The sequence below is a fragment of the Artibeus jamaicensis genome, unplaced genomic scaffold (assembly GCF_021234435.1).
Source record: "Artibeus jamaicensis isolate MK-2021 breed Jamaican fruit bat unplaced genomic scaffold, CSHL_Jam_final contig_519, whole genome shotgun sequence".
NCBI classification, from domain to species: Eukaryota; Metazoa; Chordata; class Mammalia; order Chiroptera; family Phyllostomidae; genus Artibeus; species Artibeus jamaicensis.
Window position 1 is genome coordinate 2,599,005 of NW_026521871.1, and position 18,955 is coordinate 2,617,959.

General features: G+C 37.9%; 1 protein-coding gene and 1 pseudogene across 1 annotated transcript; one reads left to right on the top strand and one right to left on the bottom strand.

The window, feature by feature from the left end:
• The first annotated feature begins 658 nt into the window (after positions 1–658).
• Positions 659–4,362, top strand: LOC119042418 (bifunctional phosphoribosylaminoimidazole carboxylase/phosphoribosylaminoimidazole succinocarboxamide synthetase-like; annotated as a pseudogene).
• Positions 4,363–4,915: 553 nt separating this feature from the next.
• Positions 4,916–18,520, bottom strand: SNTN (sentan, cilia apical structure protein). The gene is given in 4 exon segments (XM_053669038.1): positions 4,916–5,065; positions 6,871–7,010; positions 16,230–16,264; positions 18,411–18,520. Coding segments are annotated over 4 exon segments (435 nt in total).
• Between the last annotated feature and the right edge of the window lie 435 nt (positions 18,521–18,955).

Consider the following 18,955-nt stretch of genomic DNA (forward strand, 5'->3'; position numbering starts at 1 on the left):
TTGAAGCAAAAATTCTAATTTCTTACTTGGACCCATTTTTAGATGCTAAAATAAAGAAAATTAAAGGTACTAGTACTGGGTATGTTTTTGTCATGCACACCAAATTTCAAGGGTGCTCACAGCTCTTGTAAAGGAATATCTTCACTATTTAATCATAGGAAAACTTCATAGGGAGGCTTAGGTTAGCTCTTTTTTATCCAGTAACAATACAAAAAAGATTTCACTTGGAGTAACAAATGAGATTATTCTGTCATGACACTTTTGCAGAGCCTATACTTGAGAAGCAAATAACTACTCTTCTAGTCCAAATTATAAATTTTGTATTAGAAATATTTATAATTTTCTCTGTTAATCATTTCTCTGTGAACATATCCATATACTTTGTAGAGATAATTCCCACGGTCCTTGCTGATTGGGCATGTGACTTGCCACCCTGACCACAGACAATTAGATCATGTGTAACCCCTTCTCAATTTCAGCCAATCAGATTCCCTGTCCTTGCTATTGAATTTGGGTTTCTGAGAGCTACATTGTGCCTGTTGAGCATATAAAGAGAGAAGTAAAGTCAGCAATGGAGACTTTGTGTTTGCTCTTGTGCCAAGAAGTGGAAAGAACTGATTAAGAGAGATAAAAAAGAGATGTAGAGACAGAGAGAGAAATGACAGAGAGAGAGGTTCCTAGTCCACTGAGGGTAATCATGACAGCGGAGGTATGGAACATTTGTAAAACGCTATGAGGATAAAATAAGAGAAGGCTATGCATTGTTAGATAGCCCAGGAAAAGTTCTCCTTCAGTCCAAGGACCAGGTTACAACAGGAAATGCAGCCAGAACAAATCACTTCAAAGGAAAAGCTGTAATTTCATATGAAATTACCAGCTGTATTTTTCAGTTGCTACATGAAGCAGGTATGAAAACTATTTTCACCAGAGAATGTGAGGAGACAGCATTCATTGTACCTAATTGTGAAATTATTCTAAGAATAGGTTTATGGAAAAATAGCAACTGGTTCTTTCCTAGTGTTAAGGAAGGATACAAGTTTTAAACACCTAAAGTGGTGATATTTTCAAGGGTGGTGCCAATAATGATCCACAATGGTCTGAGGAGCAGCATATTGCTGCAAAATTTTGCTTTTCTGAAGTTGTAGACCAAACTGAAGGGGATATCATGAATCATGCAACACAGGCTATTTTTAAAAAGATTTTATGTATTTACTTATTTGTTTTAGAGAGAGAGGAAGCAAGGGAGAAACAAGACATACAAGAGAAACATTGATTGTTTGCCTCTTGCATGCCCCTAAATACAGATCCTTAACCCAGGAATGTGATGATCGAGAATTGAACTGGGGACCTTTTGGTTCACATGCCAGTGCTCAATCCACTGAACCAACCCAGCCAGGGTGTACACAGGCTATTTTTTAAATACTAAAGAAATTCTGATTGCCCCAGGACTGTACACTGGTTGATATGGAGATTGAATTTGGTGTTGATGTCACCACCAAAAAAATTATTATTCCCACTGATGTTATTGATAATGATTCCTAAAGACTTTGGTCATCAGATCAAAGCCAACAGAAAGACAAACAGTCATATTGTGAACTCAAGAATGTAACTTCTGAAGGGCTCCAGATGGTAAAGAAAAATTTTGAGTAGGTGGCAGGAATAGCAGAGTTGCTTCTAAAACCAGGAAGTTGATGCAGTGTTGTAGAATTGATGGGCTCAACCTCTGATCTCAGTCACTATGTAAATTAAAGAAGGCTTGTGGAAATGTTGGCATCCATGTGAACTCTGGGTAACCTTTGTCCATAAAGGACAGATAAAACTCTGAGGATTAAAGGTGAGTATGAAGGGTACTATATTCTTACTGTATTTGTGGCAGCAGCAGACAGAAGTAATAGTGTAGGGCCATCGATGTCTGGTAATATTGCATATCCAGTTATGAGCTGTCTTCCCCTCCATCCAGACTGAGGAGCTCAGGATGTGTGGTCTTCTCTTTGGCTACCCAGTGGTCTTGGCTGTTCAACTATACTTTCTCCAGGAGGGCCAGCTCTGTTTGCTGCTCAGATATTTGGATTAAACAGCCATTTGTTAGGGCCAAACTACAAGCAAGTATACTGAGCACATGGATTTCCTTGAAGCAGGCTGACAAAAAAATCAGAGAGGGTAATTTTTTTAAAGGAGAAAAAGTACAAATTTTTAGTTTAGCTGGAGAAAAAAATCAAGCAAGATAAAAAGATTTTTAAATCAATCATAAGAAACAAAGAACATTTATTAGTGAAAAATGTGTGTATGACAGAAAGAATGCAGAATAACAACCACATGCAGACAGAGACAGAGATAAGAAACCAATTTAAAAGAGATTAAGAGCAAACCTTGCTTTTGCTTTCTACTACTGTTTGCAGTACTTTGTGGATGTTAATTACATTTTATATTTTTTCATTTCATAATATGTCCCTGTACATTGATGATAAATACAACCTTTCCTTTTTTTCTTTTGTAAGTTTATATATGATATACGTGTGTATGGTTGTTATTTGAGTGGGTTTTGTTCCTTGCAACTAAGGAATCCCAAGACAGATTTACCTTTATAATCTCACCTATGATCAGTAGCATTTTCAAGATGGTGAGTTTTTAAATTTTATTTTTTAATCCTCATCCAAAGATATACTTTTTACTATTGATTTTACAGAGTCAGGAAGGGGTAAAGAGAGAGAGAGAGGAAGAGAAAGAGATATGAGCAAGGAACATCAATTGATTGCTTCCTGTACACACCCTTACTGGGGATTGAACCGGAAACCTAGGTATGTGCCCTGACTAGGAATTGAACCCTCACACTTTTGGTGTACTTGATAAGGCTCCAACCAACTGAGCCACCTGGCCAGGGGAAAATGGCAACTTTGTTTTAGGAGTAGAACTTATGATCATAGGACTAGAACCAAGGAATGAGGCTTCTGTGATCTAGAGTCTTAGCATCATGCTAATTGATTTATCTGTCACTGATGCTCTAACATGTACATATGTATTTCCTATGATTTAATTCTTTGCATGAGACAAAAATAAACACTATAATTGATATCCTCTGCAGAAGACCATGACCTTCCATCTGGGATAGATTTCCAAAAATGTCTTACTTGGAGCCCAGAAGGTTGGAATGATTCTAAGATTTCCCATCACACCATTGGCCAGGGTCTCTTTTTTCCTTCTCCAAAAGGTGTGAATTTGACCTTTTCCATGGTCACCAAGGTTGCCAAATTCAGCTTCTTGTGACTTTGATGGAGAGCATCCCACAGAGTTCTATTTGAGGAATGCCAAATGGTCCTTCAGGACACAGCTGGTACCACCCTCTCTTTCACAGTACCTGAAATGTGCACAGCTATTTTTATTGAGTTGTAATATTATTGTTTCTAACAACATCTAATATTAACAAAATTAGCAATGCAAACAGAGAGGACAGAGAACTCTCAAAACTGCCAGTTGTATAATGTTGGGAAAGTCAAAACTCAGTGCTTCAGTTTCTCCATCTGTAAAATGACAATATCTATCTAGGTTTATTAGGGAGTTCAATGAGTTTATATTTGTAGAACCCCTATGATAGTGCCTGGTATATAGTATGAGCCTTGTTAAACACACGTTTCCTGTTAAAATGGTGAGAGGGCAAAGTCTGGACTTTCCCTCACATGGCATGTAAACACTTTCTGTCTGCTTGGAAAGGGGGTGAGTTAAAAATAATAGGGCCTTGGTGGATTTGGGGTACTGCTGGTTGAGATAACACTTCACCAGACTAAGGGTGAAAGTCTCCCTCCTGAAAGAGTTTTCTTAACATATTTCTGTGAGGTTTACTGTGTCAAGCAGGGAAAAAAGAAGAGGTGAGGGAGAAAACTTGGGAAGTTATAATAATTTTAAAATAAGTACAAGTCTTCATGAAAGTCAGTCTCAAATGTTCAGGAATTGACCTCTGTGTGTATGTAAATTCATATATAGATACAATTTAAATTCAGGAATACATTCGTGACCATAAAGGATGAGGGTCCTTAAAACATGGCCACTTTTAGATCATAATCTCAGGGTCTGTTAAACCATGGTCACAGATTACAAGGTTGTTGTTGTTGTTGTTATTTTGGTTTTAAGTCATGTTTATTTAAGAATAACTCACATACAATAAAACTAACCATTTTTAGAGTACAGTTTTAAGAATTTGACAAATGCATGTAGTCATGAAACCACCACCACAATAAGATACAAAACATTTCCATCTCTCCCTAAAAGTTTTCTCATGTGGAAAACTGCTGACCACCCACAGCACTGGTGACCACTGATCTGTTCTGTTTTTCTCCCATAATTTTGTCTTTTGTAGATTGTCAGTAAAGCTTCTTTGACTTTTGAGACCAGGTCAGATGGTAACATCACTTTTAGTATCCTGTAGCTTTTATCACAATTATAATTACACTGCATATGCAATTGATTTATACATTGATCAGTGTTCATCTCCACTGTTACACTTCCCCAGACATGTGTGAGGGCAGAGATGGTCTGCTGGTTCATTACTGCATCTCCAGCAGTTCTATGGAGCAGATGCTCAGCAAATGTCACTTAATGAACAAATAATGAGTGATTCACTAACGATAAGGAAAGTACTCTGTCACTATCAACTCAGCAAGAGTAATGTGATATTCAATGGTATAAATCTTTCATATTGTGAAACACCAAGAGATCATCTATTATTCAGAAATTCCTAAAGCATATGCATGGAGTTTGGAGTTATATTGGGTCTGAGTATTAGCAATCAGAACCAGCCATGCTATCCCAAATGCATGTCAGGATATCAATTAATTGGAAAAAAGGGAGATAATCTTTAATTACTCAACACTGTCTTTGGTCATTATTTTGTCTAATTACATAGTTAAAGCTGTTTATTTGATCATTTTACATTCCATATATTTTGTAGCAAATCTGACATTATAGTGATACTTAACAATAAGACCATGAAATCCTCAAAATCAAGCTTATTTTCTGTATGCTCATCAAATTCAGAAAGAAGGTCTTTGTATTTTGGGTTGGTTTCTTGTCTCTGTAATAATAAAGAAAAGGTACAAACCTAATATATTGTGCCACCTGGGTTTTATAAATAATTAGCTATAATGAACTTGTTATTAACTAATATAACATGTCAAGTTGCTACTAGTGCTACTAGACAAGCACTGTGTTAAATCTTTTTGTGGGATATCTCATTGAATCTTTGCAGTAGCCATATTGAATATGTACTATCATTGTCCCTATTCTACAGGTGAAGTATCAGATACTCAGCAAGAGTTAAGCCACAAGCTAGGTAGCTACTGGTTTGGAGCCAGACATAGCCTTGGCTACCTCACCCACTTTTAACTGTTAAGTCATCCTGCTTTTTTACAAACACAAATAGTGTTCAGTTTCAGATTTTCAAAACATAATCTCTTTGGGAGTTATATAGCATGTGTTCCACTGAACAATTAGATTATCCAGAAATATGAAATAAAATATGCTAAAGAAAAATATGTACTTTGGAAGATTGTTGAACATTTAGTTTGAACACAAATCAAATTCAAGTGCATTGTTCTCATAAATGGATTGAAGCAAAACATATAAATAGTACATAAATGGAGAGGCTTTTTAGTTTTCAACCGCAGCTTGTGAAATATATTCCAAATTGAAAATGTTAAGGTCACTTGATTTGCTGTTATACTGACCTATGTTTGCATTTAGCTCAACACCAAATGCTCACCCATGTGCTAGCTGCAAGAAAAAAAAAACATCACAGGAAGGACTGAGGCATGTTAGGAATGATGATATATTCCTCTACAGTCTTTGCCCATTATTGCTTCTCTACACTCATTCTCCTCAAGAGATTACATCTACCAGTGAGGGCCAAAAGAGGACTCCCAATCCTTCCAAGAGAGCTGAATGCTATGTATCTTAAAACTGACACATTCTAATGGAATTCATTGTCTCCTCCCCACCCCCACCTTACTTCAAATATTTTGATTCTTCAGTCTTTCTCTTCTCTGGGAACAGGACTACCACCCATTTTCTTCCCAAAGTCAAACTGAAATATCATAATTTTCTGTTCCTGTCCTTTAAACTCACAGCCAATCAATGCTCAAATTCTGTTCATTCCACCTTCCAAATGTTTCTCATATTCATCACCCTAATCCAAACCATCATATTAGCTTCCCTTTGGATTGCCTCCCCACATTTACTCCATTCTTTCATGTCTCATCCCCACCCCTACCCCAATCTGATCTTCAGTTGGTGTAATTTATTCTTCCTGGACTTAGAAACCATTGCTGGCTTCACTCTGCCCTCAGGTTATGCCTCTGCGACATTTAGCTTCTCTCCACCTCCCCAACCTCATCACATACTGCTTCCTGCTTTTTTCCCCTCCCTCACCAATGACTTACTGCCTCTCACAGGTCTCTGACATGCTTTATGGCATTTTACCTGCCATTTCCACACCTTGAAATGCTATTATCCTCACCCCACCACCTTGAATTGTAACTCTTGCTCATTCTTTAGATCTCAGTTATACCTTAATTTTCCAGGAGCCCTTCTTTGACCACTCACACCAACATAGTACCTCTGTTTTATTCTTTCATTCATACTTACTATTTTATCATCCTTTTTCTAATTACTCTTCAGCATATCTCTCTAGACTGCTGGATCGTTAGCTTTTCACTGGATTAAGCCCAGTGCTTAATTCACATATGGCATAATTCACCTCATGACTTATGGTAGATGTTCAATAAATATTTGGTGAATGAATCAACATGGTAGGTCCTTGAGCTGGAGCTATAGGCACTTTGGACCAGCCATTATGGTGTGGTGCCTGTTATTTTTCTTAACCTCTGTGAAATTCCTAAATTGGGTTTGTAGAAGATTTTTGGCAGTAGCTTTTTCAAGTTTACCATTGGGGTCAGAGAACTTCTGAAAATCAGAGCAGTTGATAGCAATAGCTTTCTCCAGATCTGAGCCCTTCATGACAGCTGTGGGAGAAGACATACACAATGATATAGCCCAAAATTAGAAGTAATCTTTCCCCAGACATGGGATTATACCCTCCGTGGAAACAGAGGGGAACAGGGTGAGAAAGTGTATGTCAACCTGGCTCTGTTCTTGAGCCATTTGTTCCCTACTGAGAGTGGGACATGGGAGAGTTTCATCCTGGACCTTTAAAGAATGGAAACAAAATTTTTTCAGGAGTAATAAAATTGGTAGAATTAGGATAAGATTTACCACCTGCTTGCCGTGTGACCTTGGAAAAGAAACCTCATCTCTCTACACTTGAGTTTTCTGATCTGTAAAATATTTACAGTGCACATCTTGTGGGCTAGGCTCAGTCTCTGGCACTGAGGATACCTCATTGAATAAGACAGAGTCCTACTCTCGTGGAGTTAATATTACTTGTCAGACAGATTATCACCTCAAGCCAGTGTGATAAAGTAGAATGACATGCAGAACAAGCTCTTTGATGTCATGATAGATAAGCAATCTCTTTGACTCACTGCCTCAAACACCGTGATCTCTCAGCTGGTTTTTCTGGTTTAAATTTCTTGAAATGTCACTACTAACTCATTTCTTTCCAGTGGGTAGCAACATCAAGAACTGCACAAAGTAGAGTGAAGACCATTCTTAAGCTGTCTCCTCTCTGAGTCCCTACTATAGAATACAGTCCCTATTATAGAATTTACATTTCAGTTATTGGATGTTTAACTGGCTTTCTCCCCAGCTGGAATGCAAACTCCATGGGGCCAGGGATCATGCATTCATTTATCATTATATTCCCAGGATCAAAAGAGATGCCAGGTGCTAATGCTGTTGAATAAATAAATAAATAAATAAATAAATAAATAAATAAATAAATAAGAAAAAAAAAAGAAAACCTTCACAGCTTTCAGCTTATGTTATGTGCAATAATTGTCCATTCAAAGGCTACTGGTCAGTCAGAATAATGTGACTTTTGTATTGAGCAGTCGCTGTGCTCTTGGTACTCTCTTAAGGGACTTAACACATAGAGGTTACACAACCAGCTGTGGACTCTGCCCTATATATCTTACAGTCTAGTGGAGATATAAATAATAACCAAGAGGAACTATGTATACATACATATGTATTATATATTTTTAATAATTATTCCTCCATAGACATATGTAATATTCATATTTGGGACTTGTGATGTATGAGGCAAAGAAGGTCCAGAAACAGAAAAAAATTTACAGAGTGGGGCCAGGAGGAAAGCTATTTAGATTGCCAGTCTTGGAAAGGAGTTCTTTCTAAGTTATTAATATTTTGACTAAGACCCATAGGATGAGGAGAAGTCTGTTTGGTGACAATGTGGGGTCGTGCTGGGGTTAAGGTTGTGCAGAGCATCCCAGGTTCAGAGAGCAATAAGTGCAAAGGCTTAGATCACAGATCTCAGATCAGTTGGAGCAGTTGAGATGAGACAGTTGTGGCTAGAGTCTAGAAACCGAAATGCGTTTGATTGGGAAAGGTAGGCAGGGTTAGAAGATGCTGCTCATAGACCATGGAAGGAAACCAAGATTTTCTTTAAAGTGTAGAGAAAAAAAATTGAAAAGTTTTAACCATCTATTTTTTTCAATTAAAGGTGAAAGAAAAGAACAGGGGTTAAAAGAAATTGAGGAAGGAGGAATTATGTGGGCTTTCTCAGTTTGTACTGTAGCTTTGAGCAGTAAGTAAAACTCAAGTAAAAACTCAAGCTAAGTGGTGTTGCTACAATTTTTGTGTCTATAAGCGTCTGCTGACAAACAAAACAGAACCACAAGCATGGAAACACTGGACAGACTGACAGTGTCCAGAGTGGAGGAGGGAGGTTGATAGTCCTGGAGCGAAGGAAGGGACTAGTTAAAGAGCATGTATGAATGACCCACAGACATGGACAACAGTGTGGGAATTGACTGTGGGAGTGGGAGGTGAGATGGGTGGAGGAGGGCAAAGGGGGAAAATCTAGGACAACTGTAATAGAATATCCATAAAAAAATCTTTTAAAAAATCTGCCCAGTATTCTAGTCAATGTGTTGGCATCTCTCCTGTCATTGAGGAAATAGCCCTCTCCATTCCCCCAGGCCATTTTCCCATACCATTTAGCCTGAAGCTTGAATTATTTGGACTTCCTGAGGTTGCAAATGGATTAGATTACCCTTCTCTTTGATCCTCACTCCTACTTATTTGCTCTAAGCTAAAGCAAGTAGAGGACATATGTGCATGCAGCAACCTGGTTTGGGTAGAAAGTTGGACCTGCAATGTACTGCGCATTTACTAAGTATAACATACTTTAATAATTTGTACAGTACATTTAATTTTCATAATACCCATAGGAATTATTATACTATTTAACATAGTGGTTTATGATATGAATGTACCATAGTTTGTTTAGCCATTCACCTTTGAGGGACATTTGAATGTTTTATAATTTTGGCTATTACAAATCAAGCTTGCAGGAACATTTGTGTACAAGTTACTATACAAAATGTAGTTTTTGTTTTCTTTGGAATTAATGCCCAAGAATGGGTCATATGATAAGCCCAGTTTTTCTTTAAGAAACTACAAGCTGTTTTTTACAGTGGATGTACCATTTTACAGTCCCATCGGCCATGTGTAAGAGATACAGTTTTTTCTCCATCCTTTTCAGCCTTTGTACTGTCACTGTTTATTAGTCATTCTGTTGGTGTGTCATAGTGTTTCAGTGTGGTTTTAATTTGTATATCCTACTGGTTAATGATGCTGGATAGCTTTTCATGTGATTAGTTGCCATACGTATATCTTCCTTGGTGAAACGTCTGCTCAGTTCTGTTCATGGATTTTGCCAATTTAATAACTGAATTTAAAACAATTTCTGAGGCTTGAGAGTTATGTATCTATTAATAAGATTCAAGTCTTTTATAGAATTTATAATTTGCAAATATTGTCTCCCAGTCTGCAAATTGCCTTTTTATTTTTCTCAATGGGCTGTTCTGTGGAAGAAATGTTTTCAATTTTTATAAAGTCCAACTTAACAATTTATTCTCTTATGAAAAATTTGTCCCATGCATAATGAACAGTTTTATAACTTAATGTCCTGCATTTTAATCCATGATCCATTTGAGTTAATTTCTGTATAATGTGTCATGTTGGGAACTACTCTGCCTGGTTTCAGGCACTGCAACCATTTAAGGCTGAATGTGTGACCTCCAGAATGTGAGCCACTGAGGAGACAAGGCTCGTCTCTGGCAGCAGATGCTGCCCCTGCTTCATCATCATGCCCCCAAAGTATGGTCGGATGGTCAGAGACAAGTGAGACCCCTCAGAGGAGAAGCAACGTAGGCCAGACACGATCACTTGGGAGGCTATTATGGCAGGACTTTGGGGGGGGGCTGCTACATGAAGGGAGTGATAGGCCCTCAGCCCCCCTGGCTACTGTAACATAGGCCAGTCCCCATGTCCTCTGGAAGAAGCACTTCTTGGCTCTAATCCACTTAAGCCTGAATACCTGTGATGGAAAAATGGTGCAACATTTCACCAGCTAGTGCAGGGCCTGGGTAATCTGGCAAGATAAAGAATTCTTAACAAACCTGTGAGATCTGCTGTGCTAAGAATGCTTTTAGTTAAATGTTTCTATTTTCCCATAATTTTATAGCCTTTTAGTTGATAGACCTTGATTCAAGGACAAGTTCAAATGGTTTTTGTATAGTATCTGCTGTTTACTGTCTATCCATAATAATAAGCTTGTATCTGAATGCCTGTGCAAAAATCCCAATAGAAGCCTGACTAGTCAAGGGTCGGAGCGCTTTCTCTCCCCTGGGAGAGAGTTGCCAGGATGCTCCAATCCACTCTCCCCTTGAGAGGGTGGCGAGGCCATTTTGAGGCTCTCCCCCCTTGAGGGAGTAGCCTTGCTGGCCCTTTTCCTCTACAGGATTTGGTAGTCCCTGTGGATTTGTCTTGTGTCTCATCCATGATGCCGCTGGCACTGCTTGTCAGTGCATGCGTCAGTGTTGGAGTTAGGCTGAGGTTCATTTTTTTACCTGTTGATGACCACACCAACTGTTGAAAACTCTGTCCTTTCTTCACTGGATTGCTTTTGCCTCTTTGTCAAAAATCAGTTGAGCATACTTGTGTCAGTCAATTTTTGGGTCCCCTCTTCTGTCTGATTGACCTATGTGTCTTACTCTTTGTTACAGTGTTCTGATTCTTGTAGCTATATAGTAAGTCTTAATATTAGAAAGAGTGATTCCTGACACTTTATTTTTTTTCTTAAAATAATTTTTGCTATTCTAGGGCATTTGTCTTTTTATATAAATTTTAGGATAAGCTTGACTCTTAAAAAAACCCTTAAACCCTTTATAAAAATTGCATTAAACCTAGGAAGCAATATAGGAAAAATGGATGTATTTACTACACGGATTCTTCCAGTCCATAAACCTAGTTTGTTTCTCCAGCATTATAGCATTTGATCAGTGATGAAAGGAGATGATCCTTCTGAGGACACAATGCTAGTAAATGACAGAACCTGAATTTGGATATATGTTGAAAACATAAGATTCATGGACACAGTGATATATTTTTTTTGCCTGTCTTTTTTTCTGTAGCTCATAGGTGCTTCACAAATGAATGTCCCACTCCTTGATTTTTTCCTTGGTTTCTGATGCTCAGTCTCACCATGGCCTGTGGTTTGTGTCTTGTGTTTCCTGCTTCCACCTGCATACCCAGTGGCTGCTCCTCCATCTAGCCTGCAAGCTTAGCTTTAGAAAATCCCCTGCTTTTATAATTCTATTTTTATCTCTTCCCCCCATATCACTTTACCTCTGCCATACCTGGAAACCTAAATTAAAAATGGGATTTTCATAAATTACTCAAGACTTTCCTGCTCATTAACATACAGGAAGATGGGCATGTTTCTTTTTAGCTCACGTTTGCCTTTCCTGGAGTGTGTGTATTTGAAGTGGTGGGGTGCTATATGGTGGTAACTATGAATTCAAATGGCTTACATTAATCTCTGTTTATAAATAGCACTGTCTTTAAAAAGCAAATTGCTTAGAGGAAATACCTTAATTCCTCAGGAGGTAAATACTGCCTCTATAATTTTGACTAGTTGACTTCTTAATGACCAAGAATAATTAGAAAGCAAGCTTAGTTTAAAAATTGCTTTACTGGGAGAAGGGGGGAGAAGGTACAGAAAATAAGTAGCATAAACGGTAGGTAGAAAATAGATAGGGGAGGGCAAGAATAGTATGGGAAATATAGAATCTAAAGAACTTGAGACACATGGTCATAAACTAAAATGGGGGAATGGTGGGGATGGCGGGTGCAGGGTGGACGGGAATGAGGGGGGAATAGAACAACTGTAATGGCATAATCAATAAAATAAAATTTTTTTAAAAATTGCTTTACTGGGTCTGAGACTTCTCACGGGGGATAGTAGTCTCTGGTCCTGATGACTGTGTCCTTCTGGAGAGGAAGTGTTGAATTTCCAAGCTACAAGTGTACTTTCAAATAATGACAGACACCTTCCTTGCTTACTATGGACCAGGTGCTTTACAAACATAATCTTATTTAATGCTTAGAAAAACCCAGAGGAGTAGGCATTGTTTGTACCTAAATTTTGCACATTAAAAATTGACACATGGAGAGATTAAGAATTTTAAGACAATTTTGCTCAGAAGTGACAGAGAAAAGATTTGAATGTCTGTCTAACTTCAAAGCTCATGGAGAGATCTGCCACTTTGGAATATCCCCTTGGAAGGGTATCCCTACAAAGGCTGTGGAGTCCAGACATTTTCCAACCCGTGGTTGAAGTACAGGTCTGATTGCTTTATAGATGGGGAATCCATAAAAATAGCAATCTTTCTTCCATCTCCCCCATTCCTTTAAACATAACATGTGTTTTCCCCTGACTATAAAATAGCATATGCTCCTTGAGTTCTGGCCAAGATGGAGGCATAGGTAGAATCTAAATCATAGGGGTGCCAGAAGGAGAAGAGGAAGAGCAATAAATTTATAACTTATTTCAACAAGTAATGAAGGAGAACTTCCCCAATCTGACAAAGAAAATAGATTTCCAGGAATTCCAGGAAGCCCAGAGAATCCAAAAAAAGTTGGACCCAAGGAGGACATACCAAGGCACATCACAATTACATTACCCACAATTAAAGATAAGGAGAGGATATTAAAACCAGCAAGAGAAAAGTTGAGAGTTACCTCCAAAGTAGTTCCTATAAGATTATCAGCTGATTTCCCAAAAGAAACTTTCGAGGCAAGAAGAAGCTGGAAAGAAATATTCCATGTCATGAAAGACAAGGACCTACATCCAAGATTACTCTATCCAGCAAAGTTATCATTTAGAACAAAAGGGCAGATAAGGTGCTTCCCAGATAAGGTCAAGTTAAAGGAGTTCACCAACACTGTGCACTTATTATATTAAATGTTAAAGGGACTTATCTAAGAAAAAAAGATGATAAAAATATGAACGGTAAAATAACAAAAAAATCACAACTATCAATAGCTGAACCTAAAAAATAAAAACAAAAACAAACTAAGCAAACAGCTAGAACAGAAACAGAACCAAAGAAATGAAGATCACATGGAGGGTTATCAGCAGGGAGGTGGGGGGGATGGGGAAAAAGTACAGGGAATAAGAAGCATAATAGGTAGGCCTACAATAGACAGGGGGAGGTTAAGAATAGTATAGGAAATGGAGAAGCCAAAGAACTTATATGTATGACCCATGGACATGAACTATGTTGGGGGAAAGATTGTGGGAGGGGGTGTACAGGGTGGAGGGGATTAAGGGGGAGAAAAAAATGGGGCAACTGTAATAGCATAATCATAATACTTTAAAAAAAAGAAGTATTATTGGTAGGTACAAAATAGAAAGAGGGTGTTAAGAACAGTATAGGAAGTGGAAAAGACGAAGAACTTACATGCACGACCCATGGACATAAACTAAGGGGGCAGGGGGATTGCTGTAGGGAATGGTGGAACTGGGTGGAGGAGGCAATATGAGAAAAATTTGGACAACTGTAATAGTGTAATCAGTAAAATATATTACAAAAATAAAAATTCAAAAAAATAAAGAATTTAGTAGGTAGTGCTGATTACCAAGCTCCATTATCTTCATTGTGGGGATAAAGATGTGAGCAATATCAAGAGAATAATTCTTGATTTCCTTGAGCTTTGGTTCTGGCAGACAGTATTATTGAATGATTATGGAGCTCATTCTCTTTGCCAGCCACTCATCCAGTGCTTAAAAAGAAATATTAAATTAACAAAAATATCATTTTAACATGTGATCAATACAGATGATTGAAATGTATTACTCTATTTTACCATCTCTTAAATTTGACATATATTGAATATTTTATACTTACAGCATGTTCCGGTTCAAACTAACCATGCTTTAAGTGTTTGATATCTACATGTGGCTAGTGGGTACCATACTGAACAGTGCAGTTCTAGACTATGTTCCCTGGAACAATTAATGCATTTTATTAACCTTTGCTCATTCCCAGGACCTGGCATGTTGTAGGACTCAGCATATATGTTCTAAACTGAGCTGGCTTCAACCTCAAAACAATGCTCTGCGTCTTTCTCCTCATCTGCCCTGGAGCATGAAACCCTAAACATTAAACATATGGTAGATTAAGTTTCTGGCACTTTAATAGAAACACAACTCTCAGTACAGCAAGCAGTCAGAATCACCTCATTTTAGAATGTTTTGTATTATTTGTTATTTTTGGAAATGAAGACCTATAGGAGAAAAGTCTGAGTTCACATGTCACAATTGAATTAAACACATTCTAGGAAGATAAGCCATGGTGACCCTGTGTTTTCTTAAGGTATGGGAATAAATGTGGCACAAATGTAGAATCTGGGACTAGTAACAATGAATGTGTTTGTGAGTGGGGTGGGGGGCAGTGAAGGTGATAGAGCTACAATCCCACCTTAGCCTCTCAGAGGGAGGAAGCATTAGAAATGTCATGAATATTTATCATGTCATGGGCATGATATTGTCATAGAAATTATCAACAATATCTGAAATTGTATAAATTATAAAACAGTAATCATGGATCTCATGTTGTGATAGTGTAAAAATAATATTTTCATTAACATGAAGACTTATTAATATGAAAATAAAAGAGTCTCCTTTGGTGGCATTGACTAGCCATCTAGTCAATTAAAATATTAATAAAAATATTAATATTCTTACTCAAAAGTAACTACAATATAGTCATATCCATCTGTGCCTGTTTCTCTGTAAACGTGTTAAGTCATATGTCTTGGAGAAAGATAATGATCAAGTATATGAGTGTTTCTCCCTTATATTCTTATTGCCATAGCAATAGTGTTAAGTTGAAAGATGATTTACCTATAAAAATGAAATTATTTTTTAAAAAATTATTTTATTGTTCAATTACAGTTGTCTGCATTTTCCCCCCACCATTTCCTGCACCCCAGCCAAACTCACCTTCCTCCCTTCCTTTCACCTTCCTCCTTGGTTTTGTCCATGTGTCCTTTGTATCCTTCTCCCCACTGTTCCTGAAAATCCTTCACCCCACTGTTCCCTCTCCCCTCCCCCTGGTTACTGTCAGATTGTTCTAAATATCAATGTTTCCGGTTATATTTGTTTGCTTTTTTCTTTTGTTGATTATGTTCCAGTTAAAGGTGAGATCATATGGTATTTGTCCCTCACCGCCTGGCATATTTCACTTAGCTCTCCACTTCCATCCATGCTGTCACAAAGGGAAGAAGCTCCTTTTTTTCCTCTTTACTGCATATTCCTAAAAATAGAATTCTGAGGACAAATATTTATACTTTGGGAGTTGGCCACTCTGTTTCCCCTCAATCAACAGAGGCAGTTGGGGGTTGATTGCATTGGACTTCCAATGAACATTCACAAATTAGTTGTTGATTGTCTTGTTCTGGACTTAGTGAGGATGCCAGCAATGGGGAGATAGCTGGCCCCAAAGGAATCACACTGATTTAGGAATTGGGATCCACCATATCTTGGCCTTTAATGAGCTAAGTTTGGGTGGGCTAATTCTGATCACTGGATCTCAGTTCCAACATTTTTAAAAAGAACAGCATGAATGTTTGATGATTTATTCATAGTTTCCTTATATCTTTGGCATTCTGTGATGTCTTGTTATTTTTAACTCTTGGCATACTGTCATAGTAGAGAAGAAACACGTACATTTCAGTCGCCTACACCTTACCTTTTATTGAAGCCAGTTATTTGGATATTGAAATACTGCCAATAAAATGAAAGAAACATAATAATTCTGGGAGTTTGGGTATTGATATTAGCATCTAAAGTAGGGCAATACAATGGCTAAAAGATTATGTTCAGTAAATATTCACTGAGCATTCTGGTGGGACAACCACTTATTTGTCTTTTAAAATTCTTTCTTCCCTTTACACATTTAGGTCAAGTGCTTGACAATGGCTGGCCCACATATCCTAGTCTTTTGGCATTTACGTGAACAGTGACTAAATCCACCCCAATGGAAAAGAGGTAGAAGAGAAGCGATCACCTTTCAGATGAGCTCTTATACATTTTTTCCCATTTCCAGCTGATTAAGATAGAAATTATCAGAGATAATTTGGAAGCCAAATGTTGAAGCCATGAGCCCCATCAGCCTGTGTCCAGATATGGTTGTATAGAGTAAAACTGACACCAGGCTGAAACACTCACTCTCACATAAAAAAAGGAAAAATAATGTCTGTAAAATGCTGAGGTTTGAGGTTTATTTTTTTCTGGCAGTGTAGCCTACCTACCTAAGAATCTAGGCATTGTACTGGCGAGTGGGGATGCATCAGTGAATGATAGGGACAGATTCCTAAACCCTTGGGGGCTTAGAGTCTAGTGTAGAAGATAAATATTAAACATATAGCTTGATAAAGTGTAATGACAGAGCACATACAGAAGACAGGGAAGGATGAACTCATTCTACTTGTCAGGGCAATGACATTTTTCTTGAGCCTAATGAATTGGAAGGTTAAAAAGGAGGAGGTGTTATGAGCAGAGGAAACAGAATATGCTGAGACTCAGACATGGGAGAAACTGTGGCATCAGTGAAGAGCCAAAGGAAATAGAGTGTGGTTGGAACCTGGAGAAGGAAAGAGCTAGTGGTGGAAGGTGAGGCTGCAGTCATAGGCCAGAGCCAAAACATGGTTGAGCCTTATGATGAACTCAGGTTGTTATCCTAATGGCACTGGGAAGGAAGGGAATGACATGATCAGATTTCCAATTTGGGAGGTTATTTCACCTGATATATGAGAAGATTAGAAAGAGGCCAGGTGGGAAGTGGGAAGATGACTCTTACTCCTCTAAAAAGACCATATCAATGTGTGCTTGATATATCAGCCCCTGATAGTTTGAGGGTTTTGAGAAAGCCAATAAGAACAATAGAATTTAGTCATATCTTAGTCATATATTCTTGGTTGTATTATATCCTTAAAGGGAAAACTTAGGTTCAAGATCTGGTTTTGGCATCAACTTGTCAAGAGATCATTTTTCTTAACAAAATAGGAAGCTGGACTCCATAATATACTGGATCTTTTATGGTCTTCCTAGGGAACTCCTCTTGATTTTCTAGAAATTCTGCAAAATTATTATCTCCTTCATAAGAGAAAGGATGTGCCATCTTCTCTTTTACACATGTGCACTTCCCACATGACTTGTATTATTTTCTATGCCACGGCCTCCTCAATTAGTTTCTGAGGATTTTGAAAGCAAACCTATGAAGATTGTCCCATGTCTCCCACCCTGAGCTAAGTGTTAAAAAATGTATTCTGAATTCAAGTAGGCCCCCTAAAGGGAATTACATGAGAAAAAATGTATTTCATTTATTAGTCATAATTTTGCATATTTGAATAATATAAACAATTTCCTCTGCCATGAATAATTTAAAAGAATATGTTATATAGTTAACATCACCAACAATTTTGATTTACAAATATTTTTCAAGAGCAAGCAAAGATATTTGAATTAATTGTATCTCCTTTACAGTTTGCAATTAAAGATGAAAATTTGTTCTTTTGATTTTTCCAGTTCAATTTAAAGATGGACTGGGTTCCTGACTGAAGTGGTGCAGTTGGTTGAGCATCATCCTGCAAAGCAAAAGGTCAACAGTTCCATTCCCATCAGTACATATACTTGGGTGGCACATTTGATCCTTGGGAGGGTGGATATGAGAGAGAACTGATTGTTGTTCCTCTTCATGTCTTTCTCCCTCTCTCTTAAAAAATAGAGTATTTTTAAAAAGCTGGATTGGAGTGGATAACAGGCACCAAACCTGCAATATCTTGGATATGAAGTTGTTGACATGAACTCTTTGGAAATACACCTGAAAGCTCAAATGAAACTCAACAAAGGAGATCCAAGTGCCACTGACCTTTTGGGCATTTTCTTAAATGCTAAAGCAGACATTGGGACTGTAGAAGGATTGAGATCCCCTTCCAAGTGGAGAGCCTGCTCCTGGGTACTTTGTATACAGTCACACATACTCTGCTCTCCTGTTGTGTGTTGGCCCTTCCTAAGCAACAGTCACTTGCCCACTGTTACTATTGTCATTTACTTTAAAACAGGCAAAAAATGGCACTTTTATAGGAGATTTACCCACTGTTGTTATACATAGACATTAAATCATTCATGCATTCAACAAACATCTGAGTGCCTACTGTGAACCAGGCACCTTATAATATACTGGGGATGGGGACACAACAGTGAGGCAAAATCAGATATAGACTTTGATCTCAGAGAGCTTATAATCAGAAAGAAAATTGATATTAATCAATTAATCGCACAGTGACACTGATGAATCATTATAAGGGCAAGCAAGGAGGGTTCCATTGAGACTGGTGTCAGTCATGGGAGTCAGGGATACATCCCTGGTGAAGTGATGGTTGATGAGGAGTAGAAATTAAGTATGTGAAAGGA